At 40.7% G+C, this 18,527-nt stretch overlaps 1 protein-coding gene across 7 annotated transcripts in view; it reads right to left on the bottom strand.

Moving 5' to 3' along the window:
• Positions 1-88: 88 nt before the first annotated feature.
• LOC102222474 (vinculin-like) overlaps positions 89-18,527 on the bottom strand; it is a 28,317-nt gene continuing 9,878 nt past the window's right edge. The window contains exons 3-24 of one of the 7 annotated variants that reach the window (XM_023327476.1): positions 18,196-18,346; positions 17,535-17,643; positions 16,360-16,482; positions 15,252-15,412; positions 15,012-15,014; positions 13,125-13,215; positions 12,875-13,022; positions 12,628-12,781; positions 12,327-12,502; positions 10,588-10,778; positions 10,218-10,244; positions 8,888-9,087; positions 8,529-8,657; positions 8,236-8,385; positions 8,025-8,133; positions 7,624-7,926; positions 7,402-7,526; positions 6,298-6,483; positions 5,063-5,239; positions 2,875-3,078; positions 2,326-2,430; positions 89-2,231 (exon numbers count right to left, since the gene is read on the bottom strand). In XM_023327476.1, coding sequence (XP_023183244.1) covers positions 2,085-2,231; positions 2,326-2,430; positions 2,875-3,078; positions 5,063-5,239; positions 6,298-6,483; positions 7,402-7,526; positions 7,624-7,926; positions 8,025-8,133; positions 8,236-8,385; positions 8,529-8,657; positions 8,888-9,087; positions 10,218-10,244; positions 10,588-10,778; positions 12,327-12,502; positions 12,628-12,781; positions 12,875-13,022; positions 13,125-13,215; positions 15,012-15,014; positions 15,252-15,412; positions 16,360-16,482; positions 17,535-17,643; positions 18,196-18,346 — 3,169 coding nt within the window. In that variant the 3' untranslated portion in view covers positions 89-2,084. The remainder of the gene's footprint in view (positions 2,232-2,325; positions 2,431-2,874; positions 3,079-5,062; positions 5,240-6,297; positions 6,484-7,401; positions 7,527-7,623; positions 7,927-8,024; positions 8,134-8,235; positions 8,386-8,528; positions 8,658-8,887; positions 9,088-10,217; positions 10,245-10,587; positions 10,779-12,326; positions 12,503-12,627; positions 12,782-12,874; positions 13,023-13,124; positions 13,216-15,011; positions 15,015-15,251; positions 15,413-16,359; positions 16,483-17,534; positions 17,644-18,195; positions 18,347-18,527) is intronic. The other 6 variants (XM_023327477.1, XM_023327480.1, XM_023327478.1 and 3 more) reach the window with 6 other exon arrangements.

Consider the following 18,527-nt stretch of genomic DNA (forward strand, 5'->3'; position numbering starts at 1 on the left):
GAGGAAACGTTGCAAACTGACATCAAAGGCAGAGAGGAGCCCCGCTTTTCTAACCTCACTTGTTTTATGCATAAAAACATGTTGACTCTTGTTTTTATTATAGACTTTATTCTTTCAAGGCACAGCAGATGTTGGCAGGGCTAGAGGCTATCGGAGTACATTCAGCGTGTGGATTAACATCTACGACGTAGAGCTCCACACCCCGAGTCTGTGACGACTACAGTACGCCTCTTCCCCCCAAAAAGAAAGAAAACAGATAACAGTCTGTGCTGCAATTCCGAACTTCATCGCTAATCATACCAGGGACGGCTCAGTAATAGTGTTAAAATGAGACTACACACACACACACACACGCAGTCTCAATGAGACATACATTTACCCATCCACTTTTTTTTTTTTTTAAAGAATTTGTTAATGGAATGAAAATATGCATTTACTCCTTTAGTTGTAAGTACAGTTCTGGTTGGAAATTTCCATACACTCATCCTGGGCATAAATGCCATGTTTTTTTTAAATGATTAATTTAATAAATACATAAAGCAGATTTAAAGATCTTTCTCCAGCTGCCATGGTCAGATCCAGGGAACTGCTAAGGAGGTTAAAAAAAAACAGGAACCATCAAGCCAAAAATATCTTGTAACACCAGGGTAGGTTCACATCAGCTGAGAGGAAAGAAATAAACACCTCCAAGCCTGATGGTTTCTGAAGAAAATTAATCAACGGAGACAAATACTGAGATGTTTTGACACAAAAGAAGAATGTTTGGAGGAGTTACGGTGGGGCTTTTAAAAAGAAAAAGAACGCAAGATAGACTCAAGCTTGTGCAGTTGATTCTTATGTTAAAAGTCATTAAAGTTGCTGAAAAAAAAAATGCAGATCAAATAAATTGTCGGGCGCAAGATTGACATTTATGCTGATGAGTGCAAGTAAACTTCTGACTGGATCTGTATGTGACATCAGTTTGTCTTTCAGCTTCTTTTTAATTTACTAACTAAAACCACTAACAATTATTTAAATGTTTAAATCTTTAAAAAATATAGTTTGTTGCTCTGGTTATTACAGAACTACTTCTCAAACCACCGGGGTCATCTAAAAAAAAAAAAAAAAAGTTGCATCAGAGAACTCAGATTGGGACGGGTAAAAGCTACTTTTGCTCTAATACTGTAAATCCCAAACAGTTCTACTGTTACAGAATGCAGCCACAAAAAAACTACAATTAGATAAAAAAATGCAAAGCAGAGGAAACATTCACAAACCTTAGTTTTTTGTGCTATTAACAAACATCAACCATTACTACAGCATCTCAAATGAAACTGATCTGCATTATTTTTTATAATAACCTGGATTTTGAGTGTACAAACAATTCAAAGAGACTTGCAAATAATGTAAAACAAATCCTTTGGCATCATTAAATGTAAAAGTTCATAAAAGTAAACACATGTTAATCAGCTAAACTGCACTGTCTCACAAATCAATACTGTCATCTTTTTAGATATTACTAACTTTTAATAACCTTTTTTATTTTTAAACCCACAAGATTTTTTCGTTACTGAAATATAAACATCACCAGTGGCAACAGTGATGATGCACCTCTGCTGATATCATAGATTTTCAGATGACTGAAAGTATACATGAAGCTCACTCAAAACTCTACACTTTAGTGTCAGACTTGGTGAATCATCCATGAAGCAGACAATTATTGTATATACAACATACATTACAAAACCAGGACTGAAAAACAACGCAAAATTTCAAACATCCTCTAAGCATTAAGAGTCTCCATGTCAGAATCTGCTTTTAGAAAATAGAAAATGAGTCATGCAAAAAATATATACCTAAGATTTAGATAAAGTCTAATAACCCAAAATACCAAAAATATATATTAAAAAGTCTCCTGATAAACCTGTGTGTTTCCACAGTTGAGGACAAAAGCGAGCCAAGCTAAATTCTCACCCATAACAAATCAAAGATTCCCACCTAAAACTAAAGTGGAGAATGGCTCAAAATCCTGCAGTTTCCTCTTGATACGCCTGCTCAAAATGAGAGCGTGTGTTGCTACTTTTATTCAGCGAGAGCAGGTAAGTTCATTGGTACCAGGGTGTCTTGCGCACCCAGCGGAGGGTGAATCCTGCATCTGTGCGGATTTTAATGGAGGCAGCTTCTGCTTCTCGCACTGTCTCCTTTACAGACTGCATCAAATTCTGGGCGTTGTGAACCAACATCTCCGTAGCCTGGAATGGGAATTAAACGAACGAGGAGCTGTTAGTGAATATGTAACAGGATAATATTGTTTTCCTGAAGTGCAGATGTGTTAATCTGTGTTACCTGCTCTGACTCCTCTTCGCTAATGTTTGTCCGTCCCAGCATGGTAGCTTTGACAGTGGAAAGGATCTTCAGCTGAGTGCTGATGGTGGGAATTCGTTCACAAACCTGTACCAGGGGGAGATCATTTAGAAACTACAGCAATCAAAGTTTCAGATTAAGATTAATTTGGGAGTTTGGTCAAAGGGGTATCAGAAACCATTTATTTATATTTTAGTTCAAATATGAATTTTGAAAATTATTCATATTCTTCTCAAAAGTCAAAAGAAAAATGTTATTACCATTACAGCGCTCAAACACCTGAGCAGCTTTTTGCATGTTTCACCAGGTATTTTGCTGATGTATCTTGATTCGAAGCCCTCCTTGCCATAACCCTAATCTTTAGCTTCCCTTCCAGTAAATTCAAGTCTGGATTCTGGCTGTTCTACTCAAAAAAGTAAAACAACTTACTTTTAGACTAAACCTGTTAGTAAATATTTAAAAAATTACGTTAAACCTGAGTCAAAACAGCACTGGTGTATGAATAATTTTGGGCCTTGCTGTATGTTCTACCTGCAGCAGATTCGTCCTGATGCGTCTGTCTGTGCACTGCTTGGCCACTTCTTTAGCCAGTCTCGTCACCTCATCCGAGGCCTTGGCAATGTCTTTTGCGCACTGAATCAGCGCTCGCTTGTTTCCGCTCCCGCCACGCACCAGCCGAGACATTTCAGCCATCAGCAGAGCCATCCGCTTGGCTGCTGCTATGATGTCATTACCCTGTGCAGAGAAAATAGGGTGGCGAGAAGTCAAAGCAGCCGTAATCAGAGGAGTACTGTGTAGCAAAGCATTCACTGTGAGCCATGTCTTTGCAAAATACTCCGATAATATAATGTAGAACAACAAAATAGTGCTGTGAGGCAATGAATGAAATGACCAAGACAAGCATCAAATGTAAGGATGTTTAACAGCCCACTGCATGCAGTGTCCCAGCAGTTTATCACGTTTTTCACTTTAACGATCATCCTGACATCACAGTCAAACTGAGGTTAGTTCCTGTGAGGTAATGGCATGGTGCTGAGATGATTAGTGCAAACTTGAAACGATAGGAAGCTGAAGCGGGTTGTCATACTGAGTAAGCAGATGGTTAGATGTCAAAGCTGCATCATCCTGAAGTCTTTAGGAAACTGTCATCCTTGGCCTTACTGGTTGGCCGGCCGTGACAAAAAGAGTGAGACGGAAGCTCCTCCACTGAACCGTTTTATTCATGAACATGTGAAGAGGACAGCCGTTAACCCACTGTGAAACTTTAGCAATGGGATCAGCATACCTGTGTGTGTCAGTCATCTCTGAGTAAAAAATCACAGCAGCAGTGAAACAGCAGCTGCAGCTGGTGGGGCATGTTCTTGGTGGGAGATGCACAGCCGATGGTTCACACAGCCACAGTCCCCGTCTGCTAAAACTCCAGGAAGTGTTTCTCATCCTGCATGGCCGTGGTCTGCATGCTTGGGTGTGCTGTGCCTCGCAACAGTATTCATACCTCCCAAAGATTTTAACATTTTGCCTCCTTGCAGCAACAAATCTGAATACGTTTATATATATTTTATGGAATAGACCAGGGGTGGGCACTCCTGGTCCTCGAGGGCCGGTGTCCTGCAACTCTTAGATGTCTCCCTGGTCCAACACACCTGAATCCAACAGCTGAATCTCCTCCTAAGTGCAGTCAAGTTCTCCAGAGTCCTGTTAACGACCTCATTATTTGACTCAGGTGTGTTGAAGTAGAGATGCATCTAAAAGTTGCAGGACACCGGCCCTCGAGGACCAGGAGTGCCCACCCCTGAAGTAGAGCATACTTCTGAAGTAAAACAAAATGATCTGTGGTTTTCAAAATCGAGATGTGCTAAAGACAATGGCTTTTCTTTAAAATTGAGACACGCATTATCATAAGAAAAGTTCCAAAAAGAAGCTCTGGACAGTTGAAAAAAAACAATATTTTTCTAAGCCAACCTGTGAAACCATATGTGGCAGAAAATGAATACTGGCCACCTCCCTGGACACAATATCTGCGAGTTGAAACTTGCTGTGGCGATCCTTTTCCTCAGCAGAAGCTGGCAAAGGTGATGTAAAGACAGATACCGTTAAATACAGGGTAATCCTGAAAGAAAAGCCGTTAGAGGCTGGCTAAACTTGAGCGGAGGTTCAAGTTTAACCTAAACATAATCAAATCAAAACATACTTGTGTTAGAATGGCCCAGTCAAAGTCCAGGGCTTAATTTATTGGAGAATCTTTTGCAAGGCTTGAATTTTTTTGTTTATAGACACTCTGCTGAGCTTCTCTAAATACATCTGTAAGTATGTGGAGGTGGTAGAGACATACCCAAAAAGATAGGCACTTTAACAACTGCAAAGGATGGTGCTAGAAAGTAACAACTCAGGGGTGTTGAATACAAATGCATACTGAAATTTGCATTTCAGTATGCATTTGCATACCACACTTTTTAGATTTTTATTTTCAATAAAAAGAAATCGGAAAACCACATATCCTTTCCCTTTCACTTCAGAATTATGAACTATTTCACATCGATCTGTATTAAGTTTTTGGTAGTGCCCAATTTAAACATTTTAAACGGGTTTGAATACTTTTGCAATGCAGTGTATTTGAGGGCGTGTGTGTGGGTGTGTGAGTGGGCTCAAACAGGGCTAGCAGATTCTCCCACCAGTCTCAACTGTGTGTGTACGCTCATGTGCATGTACGTGCGCAGACCTTGCTGGACCACTTGCGAGCCTCCTGGTGGAGAGACTGGGCAGCCGCCAGAATGGGCTGATTGACAGGCTGGTTGGACGGCATCATCAGCAGCTCTGGCTCATAGTCATCCTCACCATCAGTAAACTCATCTTCATCATCTACCTCCCTCTCCTCTACTGCCTCCTCATCCTCAGGCTGGGCCAGGCGGGGAGTAAGACGAGTGGAGGGGCGGGGGATTTTTGTGATGGTCGGAGGATTGACAGGAAACAGGGAGGGAAGGAGAACAAAAGGGGGAGGAAAAGGGAGAAATAAAGGAGGAAGAAGGGTAGGGGGAAGCAAGGGAAAGCAGGTGGAGAGGGAGGCATTTAGTACAGTATGAGCAGCACTGAATGAAAGAACAGAGGACAGGTAGTTTAACAGAAGCATGGTGAAAGAACAGGGATAGGGTGGTGAAATGGCACGCCAAAGGGCAAAAACAGCTTTGATGCGAGAGGAAAAGAAAAGAGGACAGAAGACATCTGCAAGGAGGGCTGCAAGTGCATGACGTGCCTGAGGGGATGGCTGAGTGGACAGTTCATGATCTACCATCAAACAGGATCTAACTGCACCCAAAGTCAGTGTCTGGCTTATTACTGGTAGGCTAAAGAGTTGAGCAGTGAGCATGACAGAGCACCTTAATGAATTAACCTTTTTTTGCACCTGTTTTCAAACTAATTTCTCATGCGTACAGAAGATCAAAATCAGCTTTTTCAAAAAAACATTTCAGAGGAACTGAAAAGGAGGAAGGTTATGAGACACAAAGAGATGATAAGAGCATCCTTGATTATCCTTGTTTTTATCCTCAGTGACAAAACTTGGTCATGAAGTGCTAACGCTAATAAATCAATCAATGCAACATCAGGTCCTGTATTAAGAAACACCTTAATATAGTACATGCAGTACAGACTCCTCGTTTTATCCTTATGTTACGCACTTTTCTTACATTTCTCCATGAGGTAAGTGTGCATGCCTTCAAACTGAACAGATGACAGTTTCCAGTTTTCCTCTGAAAGTGGAGTCGAACCACTGATCTCCACATTTCAGGATAACAAAAGAAAAATTCTGATTTTCCCAAACAAAATCACAGGAAAAGCGTCTTGGAGAGCAATAGTACGCTCTGCAACAGTAGTTTAAATATTTTCACTAAAACAGAGACACTCGGCATAGATCTTTTCTGTAAAGTAGTATTTATGAGGGTGTTTGTTTGAACTGACTTTGCTTGACCACTTGCGCGCTTCGTCATGCAGCTGCCTGGCCGCCACCATCATGGGTTCGCTGAGCACCTCGCCGACCTTCTGCTCCGGGAACTCCTCGTCCTTCTCCTCCGGGGGAGGAGGACGGGGTGGAGGCAACTCACCCTCCGGCAGCGGGGGTTTAGGTGGAGCCTGTTCATCACTAACCTGGAAGAACAGAACTTTACACTCATCTTCATACTTTTTACCCTCATGATGAGCATGAATTTCTTACTTTTTTCTTCTTACTCAAACCTTTCTCTTTCCAGAACACAATCATCTTTAAAGGCAAAAAGTCGTTTCACAGGTTTCAATTTACTCTGATTATTTTTCTCTAATTTCCACAAATGTCAATGCTTCATGTATGCCAAATCAAAAACAGATATTTCTCCTAACATTTCAAAAATGTATTTTTTCCTTGACAAGATGGAGACCTACAAGTGTAAAATTAGAAAGCCTAAAGGACTCAGTGACAATTGAAGTAATCTCCAAACAGTTGCAGTGTCTCTAAATTCTCAAATTTTAACTCAAAGATGGTTGATTCTAGTGGGAAAAAAAATAAAATTTGATCATAAGAGGTCCTCAGATACATCTACTCTGGTTTGGTAGAAGAAAAAGCAGGCTAATAGTAAATGGGCTCCCTGGACAAACCTTGAACATAGTAAAAAATCTTTGAACTTTGGTTTAAAAGACATTTTTATTCAGGGTGGCTTTTGCTTAATGTACTTTTTGTTTTAATTGTTCTGCAAATACAATTTTACTTACTTACTTTACTTAAAAACTACAGAAGAAAATCAATTTAAATGTACTTTAATCCAAAGGAACTTGGGTTAAAGTTTAACCCAAATATCAATGAGATTAATACTGTATTGGGTTATCTGCTCCAAATAACCCAAACATATTTACTAGAGCCTCTAAATATGTTAATACTGTATGGATGACAGCAACTCCATAATAAATTTAAACTCCACTCATATCTTATTTCTAAAAATTATGGTGATTGTTTGCTGTATAGACATAGTGTCTCAAATGTAACAACTAAAACTAGAGGAAGGCAGACAGTTTGAGTAATTCGAATGTGCCTACATGGAGCTGGTCCAGGTCAGGAGGCGGAGGCGGGAAGTCTGGTTCCTGAGGCTGGAAGGCTTCTCTGACTTTTCCCACTGCAGCCAAGATCCTTTGACAAGAGTCCAAATATGCTTTCTGTAGGCCTGTGACCAAAATCATTCAGAAGAGACAGAGGTGAGAGAGAAAATAACAGTAACTCATTATTGCAGCATCCTACATGGCTGCATTTGGAGCAGTAACCTTTGTCTTGTATGTTCCCAGCCACAGCCTTGGCGTCCATCACCATGGGTGAGATGGTGTGTGAGAGGATGTCAGACGCATGTTTTACAGTATCTCTAAACCGGGGATCTTCAGAGTTCTCCACTTCCCTCTTGGCCACCAACAAGACCCGGTTAGCTCGTCTCGCTATGCTTGTTGCCCCGGCAACAAGCATTTGGGGCTGAACGTTTGCCATGGCAACTCGGCACTTGTCAATGTCTTTTTTAATGGCTTCCTCAGAAGCATCCAACAAGGATTTGGTGTCTATGGCTTCGTCGACCAGACCTAAGGCACACATGGACGAAAATGCACATCAATTGAACATGCAGTTGCTGATATTACAGTGAAAATTAAAACTTAAAGTGGATCAAGAAAGCCCTTACCGGTCAGTCTCTCCACATTGTCAATCCACTGGTTCTTCATGGTGTCAAAGTGCTCATAGGCTGCTTTGTTTCCTGGATTTTTTAGCAAGATCCGAGCAGCAGAAGTCACCTGGAGATAAACAAACACGACGTGTTCGGATTGAGTTTGACAACCATGTGCCTCATCAGTCTGCATCATGAAGAAAGGTAAAACTAAAATAAACATGCACACCTGTGGCGTCAGCTCCCTGGCATGTTTCACGGCAGCATGAATTCCCTCCACTGTGCTCTTATTCGCCGTTCCCACAGCGGCGGCCTTCTCTGCGGTTGCTCCCAGTCGTCCAGCATGGGTTTCAAAGTTCCCTGCACGTTCTTCAAAGACCTTTGAGAAACACTTGTTTTGGTCTAAACACAGCAATCCTTTTTAAACAATAACACCAAAAAAGCCTGGTGTGATAAGAGAACAATTGTTCGGAGCTGAGACCATGTTTTCTTTTGTTGTTGTTGTTTTGTTTGTTTACTGACCTCCTGCCTGTTGGGCGCATCAGGAGGAGCAGTTGCAGCCACCGCCAGCAGCTTGACGGGGGTGGTGGTGTCGCTGAAAACATCGGATACCTCCTGGGTCATCACCTCCTGCATATGCTGCCTCAGGTCCTGGTAGAAGCAGAGAATGCTGCATCTGTCCACAAGATGGAGCTCTGCACTAAGGATGCTACATCATCCTCAACTGAGTTTTATCTATTTTTCTTACAGGATTATTTTCTCCACAGCATTTGCCAGGCAGGTTTATGATCTTAACTTAAGTTCACTTATGTCGAACAATAAGCCCAAGAAAAGCTTTATTTAAATATAATCTAGCTTTTATTGTTTAAGTGCAGCTATACCTTGAGGGTGTCCTGCAATTGTGCCGCTGTGGCTCGTGCATGAGGAGCCTCAGCCTCTCCCCTGCTCGCCATGTCTGCCAAAGCTGTCATCAGCCCCTCTGTTCGGTCGCAGCGCCCGACCATGTCCTGTCGGTACGGACCCAACAGGCCTCCCGCCAGCCTCTTCCCTTCTCCAACCATTCCTCTGATTGCTGCCTGGCCTGTGGAGTCACGAGAAAAATATCTAAGGACAAGAATACCTTATTGGTGTTCAGTCAGAACAATGACAAGTGAATATTAAGGCAACAGCCTCAAGCATTGCGTGTGTATTGACTGCAGATTTTTTCTTCTTAAAAGGGAGAAGCTGATTCTGTATTTTGCTGCAGAAAAATCAACAGTCTTGTGAAATTACTTGACACTTTAATTATTTATTTTGATAGCCTGATAACCTGAGTAAATAAAAAAACAATTTTTATTGTTTTGTTTCTTCTCGGTTGTCAAAAATAACCCTTGCTGTGGTTCACTGGACTCCCAAAGAGTCCCTTAGAAATGTCCTTGTAATCCGTCCCAAACAATACATATCAATGGCCTTGAATTTCTCTAGATTGGGGCATGAAAGATAGATAGAAATATTTCAGCCCACCTCATATTGTCAAATAGATTCTCTTTAAGTGAATTGTTGATCTGGTCAAAGAGGAATCAGAATTAATTCATGATTTTAAAAAAGGAGCAATAATATTTCCACATAGGGTACGCGATGGCTTCGATTGCTTTTTCACATAATACATTAAATCTTCAAGTTTTGTTGCCATGTAGTTACTCAGGTTATCTTTGTCCGATTTTAAAAATGTTTCAGATGAGAATCTGAAACACTTAAGAGTAGCAAAAAATAAGAAAGACAGAAGAAATTTCTTCTGGAGAAGAAAATGCTCTTTCACAGCACTGCTTGGGCTGGTTTCTGCCATCTCATCGAGGTTTAGCTAGGCTCCTGCTCTCACAGATAAGAAAGATAACTCTTTCTAAAGCTACAGACAGCAGTGGCTTGGAAACATTCAGTCACTCCTTTTTTTACAGTGACATTATTAAAACTACAATTAAAAAGCTGCAATCTTTGTTGAGAAGATCATTGTATGCTACCTAAGCTAAGCTACTAGCTTAATAAGATAATAATAGCATGTCATATTTGGCAGAAATGCAAAACCTTCAGCAATTCAAAACTGCTACTAATTTTAGCACATGGATATTCTACCAATTTTATTACTTTTTATCATACTGTGAGAATGTCAAAGCAGCCCATGCATGTTATAGTGTTTCATTTTATCTTTCAACATGGCTGACAGTGAGCAGGTACCTGTGTTCCACTCTATCCTCTCACACTCTGCTCCCAGAGGGAAGCATGGGAAAGAGAGGAAACGATCAAAAGACAAGACAGGAAGACAGCGTAACAAAGGATTAGGAAACAACACTCTGAGTAAACCGAGTCAATTAATGAATCATGCATGAGTTGAATCACAGTGTGAATGTGAGTTTCCTGAGCAAGACACTTGCTCTCATTACAGCATAGACAATAACCATCCCACATCTTTCATCATCATGTTCAGTTATTGATGCAAGCCGTCCACTACTTCTGCACCGAATCCATCATCATCACAGGCTACACCAAAAACACAAAAAGGTAGAACACCATTATGTCCTTTCAGCCACAATGCATGTGAACGCACCTACGCCTCTGTCATCCACCCCGGGATTATTCACCCAGCGCAGAGCCTGCTCCATTTTGCCCTCCAGCGTGACAGCAGGCTTTGCTGGTCTCATGTTGGCCACCGCCCGGTTGGTCTTGGACTGCAGGTTTAGCAGAGCCGCTCCAATCTGCTTTGCCAGAGCTCGGGCCTCTGGGCTGTCGCCTTTACCCCTGTCATGGTAGCACGCACAGTAAATGACCCCATTGGAGGAAAAATGAAATTTACATTACATAGAGGAAAAAAACATTTTTTAAATCTGGCCTTCAAACCCATCACCTGGTAAAGGTCTTGCTATTAACATGTTAGGCGGCATCTTAAAAGGGAAATACCTCTTGAAAGTATTTATTTCCAATTTGACCTTTATTTTTCCAATAAAATGAATGTGTTAAAAAGACGAATAATTTCTCCTTTCACAAAAAATGTAGAAATATTTCTAACATCAATCTAACAGACTTAAAGACTTAAATTAAGTCTTTATTTTGGGTTCTTGGAAATCACACAGGAATGATCTGTGTTGTTGCATACAGTACGCCCTGTTCCTGATTAAATTAGGCTTGATAATTCAGCTGTGTATACAAGCACAGCCACATAGCTTTCTTTTATCATTTAAATGTATATCTCTCCTCATGACTATCTAGTGCTGTATTTCAGTGGCTTTTAGTGGGTTGCAAAAATATTTATACCCTTAAAACTTCAGACAATTACATGACATATGTGACAGTCTGAGGGAAAGTATGCGTTTTCCAAACCATAAGTTGCAATTTTTTTGTAGTTTGATGACAGTGCAACTTATAATCAGGAGCGACTTATATATGTCTTTTCCCCACTTCAAGATGCATTTTTTGACGGATGCATTACATACAAATTCATATTGATGGGCATTAAACCAGGATTAAACATTATCCTCTGCAGTCATGAGAAAAGTCTGAAAGTCAGACGGCCAGAAATGGAGAAATGAGTCTACAATTGGGTTTAATTTGTGACTCAAAGCAGAGAAAATTTTTGTTCAATATATTTGTTCTGCTCTTTCTCAACTGTTATATCACCTTCATTGGATTTACATTTATCTAAACATACAATGCAATGATTAATTCGTGAAGGAGAATCACAGTAAAAAGTGGCTCTAATGGTCAGAAATTCAGCGGGAGCGGGATTAAAAAATTACACTCATCTCGACTATTCACTGACTAGGTGAATTCTTCACAGGATTTTATTTCAGGGTATCAGACTAAAAAAGGCTGAATATAAATGCACGCCACACTTTTCAAACATATATTTGTAAATTTCGAAGATGTTCCTCCTATTTCATAACTATACACTAGTGTTGGTCTATTACATAGAGTCATATTGAATATACATGTTTATGGTTGTAATGTGAAAAAAGTAAAGGGGTGTGAATGCTTTTGCAAGCAATTGTAGCTATTTTTGCTGCGTTTTTCTTTTTCGATCAGTTAAACAGCTTGTTTATTAAGAGATATTTCCCTTTAAATTCTGCCCGGTATCCTCCTTTATGTGACACCACGACCCTTTTCACCACATTTAAATTCTTAGAAACCTTAACATAGGAGCGATGGGCACGGTGGACAAGCAACAACACATTTTCCACATGGATAAAAAAGGCCACCTATTGGTGGCTCGTGGTTGCAAACTCCATCTGGAAGAAAACAAAATATTTAAACTTAAGTATTGTTTGTGGTTGCAGTAAGAGGAAATCATACTGTTTGCGCAGCTCCATGAGCCGGGTGGTGAGTCCTGCTATCTCGTTTATGGAGCGCAGGATGTCGTCCCTCTCCTTGGGGTCTTCACAGAGGTCTGCGATGCGTTTGGCCTCCGCTAGAAGCGCTCGGATGTTCTCCTCTCCCTCAGGACCACCATTAGGATCGGCCAACCATGCCTGAAAAAGCAGGATGCAACAGCATTTCAGTCTGATGAACAACACTAAAAATAGTATGAGCTTTTCTTGAAAATAAACTGAATAAAAAAAAAAACTGCAGGAAGCTGAATGTTTGTTTATCTGACCTGGGCAGCATCCAGCCTCCTGGCAATGGCCTGCTTTGAGTTGATTAGAGCCTCCAGTCTCCGAGCAGCACTGTCCACTTTGCCAAAGAGCAGATCTAAGCCCTGTAAGCACTGGCCTGCGCGCTGCATGCACCCTGGAGTCTGGCCCTGGCCTCTGTCAAAACCCGGAAATACAGTCAACCGAAGTATGAGATCAGAATATGCAACTTAAACACCCAGAAGGAGGAAGTACACACAAGCACACTACCTGACACGCAGATCTCCAATCTGGTCAGTCATCTGCCCCAGAGCCCTGGTGGTCGCCAGTATGTCCTTCCTCTCCCTCCCAGCGCACAGCTCTCCCACCTTACCAGCTTCGTCCAGAATGACACGTAGCGCCACCTCGCCAGGGTCTCCTGAGGAGGACAGAGTGGCGGAATCACAGAGTTGGACATGTTGAATAAAATGAATGTGTTTCAGCTGAAGGTTTGTAGAATTCAAATTGAATCCAGGGCTACCTGGCTGTCCCTGTGGGTCTTTGAGCCAGCTTTTAGCCTGTGCCATCTTTGATTCAATCAAAGCCAGAGATCTTTTCAGGGCCTCCATGTCCTGAAGAAAAGAGAGAAAACTGATGTGTATTAACTTAGAGTTTAGTTTTTTGATGCAGGATAATATATACGAAGCTATTTCTACAGCAACGGTACGACCTGTTGAGTTTTGGACTTGTAAGGAAAAATTCTGTAATTAAGTTTTTGGAAACCGGGTACCAACGCTTAAGATTTAAGACATATATTGTTTCAAAACTAATGAATTTTACATAACTACTACTACTAGACTACTGCAGCATTGCCCCTCCCCCACCTAGTGTGTGCATGGTCAGATGGCTGAAACAGGGATATGACACTTTCCCTCACTTACAAGAAAATATATTTTGAAATATATTCGGGAATAAATCCAGTCTTGGAAATCACAAAGAGCCATGATTTGGGAAACTAAAGAGACTCGCCCACCCATCGATCATATAAACATAGTTGGCATGTCATAAGCAGCAACTCTGTTAAGCAGTCATCTGCAGGCTGCAGTTACCCAAGCAGCAGACATCCTGTTTAATTAACAAGCTAATGTAAGCTTGTTAGACTTGTTTACTCTGAGAAGAGAAGAATGGCAAACAGGGGTAATATTCTGTAAAACAGGGACATATTCTTGGAAGAGTTAATAAGGGAACATTACTTTCATAAATACTACTACCACTACTGCTACTACTAATAATAGAATAACCTGCGGATAGAAACTGATGCTTAACTTTCAAATCAAGCAGTATTTGTTGAGACATATGACTGTGTCCTATATTAATAAATGTCACCAAAAGGAAGTGTTTTTAATTAGCTTACAACATACAATTTTATTTAAAAAGCAGACCTAATACAAGATAAATGATAAGATTTTTAACTTTTAGTGGCTTTCAGCAAATATAGGTAAAAAAAAGGCTTCTGAAAACTTCATTACATAGGAACTTATAAATCAGTAAAATAATCTTCTGAATAAGCTCTTGCTACATTTACTGCAAATAGTGGACGCTCAGTTGATAGTTATCAGCTAATTTTTATAAACCAGTAATTAGCCAAACGCTTTACTGAAAAGAAACAGCTGAATAAGAAACAGGAAAATAATGAAGTTCAACCTCCTCGCATATTCAAAGAAACACTTTTGACAGCTTCCTACGAGGAAAACAAAAAAGCTTTTTCCAGCTGGGAGGAGAATGAAACGCTCAAGTGGAACAGCTCAATACAAGCCATCTATTATGAATGTGTCTGGACAGCAACCAGCTTATTTCTATAATTCATGACCCGGCGTGAGGATGGCAGTCATCGTATGCCAGCACTTTCCCCTCGCGAACTGACAGTAAGTGCTTGTCACAGCCCACACAGTATGTATGCAGTATCCCCACAGCAAACATATACAGACAGACGGACAGATCATTGTCTGAGGACGCTGTGTGAGAAACATGCAGGGGTTACAGGTTGGACGAGTGAAACAGATTTCACTTCTGCTGGAAACTCTTTAGCTGATGCTCTGGACATCCCTTCTGCACAGTTTTTGATTCTCTACCAAGCAACAATCAGCTGCTGCTAAATGAGTGAAAAAACTCATTTTTGGCCGTCGGACATATACTGACAAACAGATGCACATAAAACCATTTATTGTAGTGATGAAGCACCTTACATCACCACATTTGCTTATAAGTTGACACAAACACTGGACGCACTTGTTTTTGGATACCTGAGCGACAGATATGCAGAATGTAAGCGTGAGGACACATTCCTGTGTCGATCAGACACAAAGAAACTCACACACCCACAAGCTTGCATGCTGGAGACCGCAGAGGGGGAAAGAGACAGGCTTACCTTCTACAGGAAGGAAAAGAATGAAGGAAGAAGGTAAAGAAAGAAAGAAAAGGGAAAAAGAAAAACCAAGAGTTACACTAGCGAGCAAAAACAAAAATGGAGACAGAAACTAAAAGAGTGAATTTTTCAGAGATGCCCCTCCGGGGGAGAGTGTTTGTCTTAAGTTCGACTTTGTGTCAAATGTTTGTGGGCAAAAAAATGAGGAAAGTCGTTTTTGCTTATGTGCCAAACAGATTTTACCTTGTTTGCCCAGGCGTCTTCATCCCACGTGGTGAGCTGTAAGACTCTGATGATCTCGTTGATTTCGGCGCTCATCTTCTCAAACGTAAACCTTCGGTTCTTCTCAGCCTCCTCAATGCCGGCTCCTCGGCTGCTTTTGGTTGCCACAAAAATCTTTATAGCTGAAGACACAAATTTGATCGAATTACAGGTATTGCCAGATGAATATTTTAGATGAATAAACTGACTGCTAAATTGGCCATTTCTCTCAAAATCCCTCACTTATTCCTGGACATTAGGTTAGTGCTGGTGCAGAAGCATTTCAGCCTCACGCAATGGAGAGCAGATTTGATTTGACCTCAAAAATTTGAAAAGTAAATCAAGTTTAACATGAGATGTTTTTGGTCTTCATTTCACATGGTAATATTTTACCAAAAAGCCATTCTGCCAGAACTGCTTCATCCATTCCAGAACAAGTTAAGATTCAACAAGTAATTGAATTGAACATGTAATCAAATATTAGTGGAGGTGTATGTACAATATTGACAGTGTGTGGATTAGAGAAAATCAGAAATCTAAGTTGTATTTTTCTTTTTTAAAGTCTATTGAATGTGTGTAGTGTGATAATTTGACTCTGGAGACAAAAATGTTACTTAGCTAAATCATTTACCAGCACAAAATTCAAATCACATGGATGATGGGTGTATGTAAACTTCTGACCAGGCAGCATAAGTGAATCATACTCTTGGGATCTGGAACAAAGCAACACAAACCAACTAAAACGACGCAAAAGGCCTCTGTAAAACTGTTTGGAGCAAACCTGTGAGTTCCCGCTGATACTGAAATTTTGTAAAACCTCGTGACTTATCAATATAAAAATATTAATTAGTGCCTGTATCCCAAGCTACCTTAATTGAAATCTTTTGCAGCTACAGTAATAGCTGAAATGTTTCATCTTCTCAATGTATATTCAGTACATCAGACTGTAGATGAGGTGTTAGTGGGCGACGCATCGTCAGTCTCACATCCCAAGCACCTAATGACTGTAATTACCAGTGTTACTATAACAACGGCTGGATGCTCTGCGACCTGCACTGTCGTTTGCCCACACAAGTTCACCCGCATGCACCTGAGATGAGAACGGGCAGCAGCTCCTTGATGGTGTTCATGGAGCTGACGAGCATCTGTCGGTGCTCTTGGTGGGTCAGCTCCTGCTGCCGCTCCTCAATCATCTTTGACATCTTCGTCATGCCTGGTGAAAAACAGAGACAAAAAGCACGGCAAAATGATTTTCAACGAGAGTTTGAGGCGAGTATGACTCAACCCCTCCTCTGGGTAGGTGGCAGGAAATGTTTTGTGACTTTGAATTTGACCCAGCTGGTACCGTGATTAACAGACATATTCAAACGTCGTTCCTTCATGAAGCACTGAGCTCGAACAATGTCTGAACCAGTGGTGTGTGAGGAAGCCTTGGCATTAGACTTCCCCCAGCATATTAAGTCACAGCATTCTGAAAATGTAATTAACCCGATGCTCTGATGATAAATGGTCTGTTTATGATCCTCCTGCCAGTGGAAAGACTCACTAAGAGTATCTTGATGTCAGAGGAGTCAATGGTTAATTCATTTTTTCCCCATCTTAACAGATTAATCTTTGACCCAAACAAAAAATGAAGGTTAATTGTTTCATTTAGAAACCTCCTATAAACACATTTAACTCAGTATTGTAAGTTCACGAACCTATTGATTGATATGTCTTTAGTAAAGTATCACGAGTGTTCAGAAATTACAAACAATGGTTAATTTTATGACTGTATTTTCCGACTTTAGGCCTAAAGTTGCAATATTTATGATTCCCTATTAGATCAAATTAAGATGCAAGACAACTATTTGCATTTTGCTCTAAAGAGTGGATAAATAAAATGCTTACAAGAGTACCATGCTTGCAAAAGTACTACATTTCCTTGAATGTTTATATTCTAAGGTTGTGATTTCATGTGACAGCTGTGCTACACTTTTTCTGAAATGAAATGTAAGTGCAAGTTACTGTTTTCAGCTTTTTTATTTGCGTTTATTTTTTAAAATGACTACTTTGTGTGGGTCTGTTGCATAAATTTGAAATTAAACGCATCGAAGCTTGTGGTTTTTACTTAAATAATATGAAAAGTTTCAAGTTGCATGAACATGTTTACAAGGCACTGTACTGTAAATATTGTTTTTTTGATTATGTTGATATGGGTCGGCTTTAACAGGATCTTTTCACAGTAGTCAAGCTGTTCAATAACTTGCTTTGTGTTTTACTAACCTGGTCCGAGATTTTTTGTGTAAGTGATGAGATCTTCCATGGTCTCCACCACTTCAGCTACTGTCAGATACTCGAGGATACCTTTACACACACGGATTATCTTACGCACCTGCAAGCACAATGTAGTAACAGGTGAGATCTCGAGGAGGAAAAGCACTTCTTTTCATAACAAGAACAAATGCATTCATTCTGAGCGCTTTTCTCGCCCCTCGTTGTTTCTGCGGTGTCTGTGTGTGCGTCGACAATCTTGTGATGTTCGTCTTGTGACTGAGAAAAGCTGCTCTTCTGAAAGTGAGGCTGGTGATTAGACATGGTGAGCTTAATCATGTGCCCAATGTGATTTCACTTATGGAGCTGCCATCAAACCTTCATGCAATCACACACACACACACCCACCCCTTCCCCACCCTTAACACACACACACACACACATGCACACGCAAACACACAGACATCCTGAATTATGACACAGGGAGGTCATTTGATCTCTGTGATTAGATCTAGCTGCATTTGAGCCTCCATTACGGCTCCAAGAGTTCCTCCTTCCTCTGTGCAGCTGCTAAATAAACCTTTAATTCCCTGAAGTAGACCAAAGCTTGCTCTGAAGGGATGGCAAGCATGAAGACACTCATGTATATTGGTGTAAGTAGGAAAACACACACCTCTGCTTCATCAAAGGTAAGGAGTAGGTCACTCGTTCCAGACAGAATTCCTCTGGATCCATCGATCAGGTAATCCCTCGCAGGAACAGAGTATGGATCTGCCTTAAGCATCTGAGCTGCCTGAACGAGCTTCGAGCATGAGTTCTCCACCCTGAAAACATGCAGCTGGCTTAGAACATCTTTTTACAAGAAAAGCATTGACGAGCACCTACAGTCAATCACTAAGTAAAGTGATTTGCGATGGTAAATAATCAATATTTATTTTGTGTCATATTCTACATATTGTAGAATATTGAGACAAAATAATTAAATTTAAAAAAGCATGAAACAAG

This window comes from Xiphophorus maculatus, chromosome 22 (assembly GCF_002775205.1).
Source record: "Xiphophorus maculatus strain JP 163 A chromosome 22, X_maculatus-5.0-male, whole genome shotgun sequence".
Classification (NCBI taxonomy): domain Eukaryota; kingdom Metazoa; phylum Chordata; class Actinopteri; order Cyprinodontiformes; family Poeciliidae; genus Xiphophorus; species Xiphophorus maculatus.